The sequence below is a fragment of the Eurypyga helias genome, unplaced genomic scaffold, assembly GCF_000690775.1.
Source record: "Eurypyga helias isolate BGI_N326 unplaced genomic scaffold, ASM69077v1 scaffold24864, whole genome shotgun sequence".
NCBI lineage: Eukaryota > Metazoa > Chordata > Aves > Eurypygiformes > Eurypygidae > Eurypyga > Eurypyga helias.
In genome coordinates, this window is record NW_010244678.1 from 12,355 (window position 1) to 15,435 (window position 3,081).

The 3,081-nt window shown below is 61.2% G+C and overlaps 1 protein-coding gene across 1 annotated transcript in view; it reads right to left on the bottom strand.

The window, feature by feature from the left end:
• LOC104508275 (slit homolog 1 protein-like) overlaps nucleotides 1-2,341 on the bottom strand; it is a gene marked incomplete at its 3' end in the record, with an annotated part of 14,247 nt that extends 11,906 nt beyond the window's left edge. Inside the window, exons 1-4 of the mRNA XM_010149841.1 lie at nucleotides 2,322-2,341; nucleotides 763-834; nucleotides 576-647; nucleotides 117-188 (exon numbers count right to left, since the gene is read on the bottom strand). Coding sequence (XP_010148143.1) covers nucleotides 117-188; nucleotides 576-647; nucleotides 763-834; nucleotides 2,322-2,341 — 236 coding nt within the window. The remainder of the gene's footprint in view (nucleotides 1-116; nucleotides 189-575; nucleotides 648-762; nucleotides 835-2,321) is intronic.
• Between the last annotated feature and the right edge of the window lie 740 nt (nucleotides 2,342-3,081).

Below are 3,081 nucleotides of genomic sequence, written 5' to 3' on the forward strand. Positions count from 1 at the left end.
GCTGCAGGGATGTCCCCTCCACCCCCTCCCCACAGTGCTGTCTCAGCGCTGCTGGGATGGGGACATCCCGCTCTAGCCCAGGGGATCCCTCCCGCCCCCACGGCCCCAGCACTCACAACGTCCGCAGCTTGGGCATGTGGTTGAAGCTGGACACGGGGATGGAAGTGATATTGTTGTTATTCAGGGTCCTGCAGGAAGGCAGAGGGGGGCAGGTCAGGGCAGCCAGGCCATAAAGGGGAGTGTGAGACAGTCCAGGCAGCACCAAACCCCTGGAAGCAACAGCACCCACCCACCCCCTGGCACAGGGTGGATGGATGGAGAGGCAAAGGATGGGGATAACCCAAACCCTCAGCAGGGCTTGCTGCTCTTCCCAGGCTTCTCCCTTCCACAGCCAGCCACAGGCAGGTGGAGTCCCCGGGTCAGGATCAGGCCCTGGAGCACAGCTCCGCAGCAGTAACCCCAGACCCTCCTCAGGGCCAGGGCACGCTGGGGACATCCATGCAGCGCCTCAGGGAGTGGGGAGCACCTGGGGACACCCTCACCCTCAGGGGATTAGCCAGTCCCTGGCCACTTACAAGACCTCCAGCCCCCGCAGGGCACGGAAAGCCCCATCCTCAATGCAGCTGATCTGATTCTTGTCCAGTTGCCTGCGGGAGAAAGTCAGAGGGAGCATTGCTGGTGGAGACCGACCAACATCTCCTGCCACCAGACCTGACCCCAAACTCCCCTGTGCCACCCAAGCCCAATTTCAACATGACTCACAGGTTCTTGAGGTCGGTGGCCCCTCGGAAAGCTTTCCTGGGGATGGCCTGGATGAAATTCTCACTCAGGTCCCTGCAGAAGAAGGAGGCAGGAAGGCAAATGAACAGTGCTGCAAGACATGATGCCCCACGGGACCAAGGCACCTGCAGGCGGGGGCATGCCCTGGCACTCAGTCATCCCTGAGGGGCTCCGGGAGGCTGTAATTTGGCAACCAGGGACTTGCAGCCCACTGCCTGCTGGCTGTCCCAAGGTGAGTCCAGCTCCATCCGTGGTGGCTGGGGCTCCCCGGGCACCAGTATCCCCAGCTCTGATAAGCTAAGCAGCAGGGCACAGCTCTGGGAAAACCCTCTGTACTTAAATACCCTGTGACTGCTATAATTACAGGTCCCTGCTGATTAACTGGTAATTACACGTAGTGGCTCCAGCAAGCATTCCCATGGAGCCTGCCCTGCACTTTAGAGGGCACAAATAATCGGGTCATTAATTACTTCATCACTACACGGCACCGTCCGTGTAATCATCCACTCCGTGTTGCCAGAGCGTGCGGGGCTGGCATGGGCTCTGTGCTTGCAGGACCAGCAGTGGGTCCTCCTGCCACAGGGAAACTGAGGCACGGCACGGCATTTGTCCTCTGCTGCGAGTCCATGGGTGAGTGAGGAGCAGGACCAGGACAACCTGCATGGATTGAGCACACCCCAGCATTGCACAGGCCACGCAGACACCACCATCCCAGCCCCAAGGGATGGTTTGGGGTGTCCCTAGATGCCAGTGTGTCACACCTGGTGGTCACCACCTCTGCTTCAACACAAAGAAGCCTGTTCACTACTGATATTCCACAGCAGTTGGGCTGGGTCAGGACGGAGTCGCAGCATCCACACTCCTCCCCATGCCCCCAATTCCTCCCAAATAATGGGGTCAGCATGGCCCACCAACTGCTTAAAAAAGACCTGGATGTCTCCAAATCAGGACTTCACCCCAGTCAAAAGCTTCACTGCCACACGGGGATGTCTTGCCAGAGGGAAGCACCAGCATCACTTGCACAGATGCACGAGGAAAATCCGAGGACGATGGGCTTGCCCAGTCCTCCAGTGGAATGCCCAGGCACCAAAGAGCTGCCATACAGTGCCCAAGTGATACACCAGCCTGTGCCCCCCACCGCACTGTGTGCAGAGGCTGGTGCATTGCTCTGGGTCCCTCCTGGGGAGCCCAACCCGGCTGGCAAAGCACCATTGCTGGAGCAGAGGAAGGGAGATGCTGCCCCTAGAAGGGCCCAGGCTAAGGGGGAGGGCAAAGCCGGGTTCCCCTGCCAGCAGCCGGGCGCGCAGCAGGCGCAGTTTCACGGCTACCCACGCGGCGGCACTGCCAGGCTGCCCTGCCCGGGCTGCTCCAGCCCTTCCCAGCCTCCCCAGGATCGGGACGGCCTCGCATTCTCCAAAGGGGAAGGACCCGGCACCTGCAGCAGCCCCCGACACCCCAATACCCCTCCAGATGCAGACACCCTCTCCCCATCCTTGGCTGGTGACGCGATGCACCCAGGGACCCCCAGGAATCGCACTCACCTTTCAGAAAAACGCAGCATCGCCCCAAATTCCCTTTTGCTCCTGGAAGAAGGGATCCCCCAGAAAACCCTCCAGAACCCCGCAGATGAAGTTCACTGCCCTTCCCAGCAAGGCGTTCAACGCACCGTGCTCCCTCTCGGCAGCTCCCTGTCCTCCATCAAACCCCTCACGGGGGGGCCAAGCGTGGGAGCACCCACCACGCTTTGGTGCTCTGCACCCCTCTCCCAGCTCCGGCGCTGCCTGCATCCTGCTTGGTTCCCCCACGGAAGCCTCGCTGGCGTTTTTCCGCTCGCAGCACATGGGAGTCCCGGCGCGCCCCGGGGAGTAAACCCAGGCGTCTGTCTGCAAGCTGCTCACTTACAGCTCGCGAGGGAAACGCCGCTAGAAGGTTGCAACCGCCTTTGCAAGGCTTCTCCCCTTCACAGCTTTTTGTGACAGTCACCGACGAAGTGCTGCCGTCGAGGGTACCGAAGCCAAGAGGGACAGACGCTGGATGCGAGGGTTTCAGCAAGGCCCCGGCGCCGGGCAGACGTTACTGGCACGGTTACACAGCTGACGGCACCGGGACAAACACATGCTTCGCCTGTGGGATCCTCGGGCACCGGCACGGGAACAAGGCACGGCCCCTTCCCTCCTGGTGTTTCATAGCTCCCAGCTATGTTTGCTTTACACTTTGGCGGGGAAGAAACAGCAGATGGCACGGCTTCTCCTCGCTCCGTCGCGCGGCTTGCGGCACCCTCGGCGGCTGCGCCAATGCCAC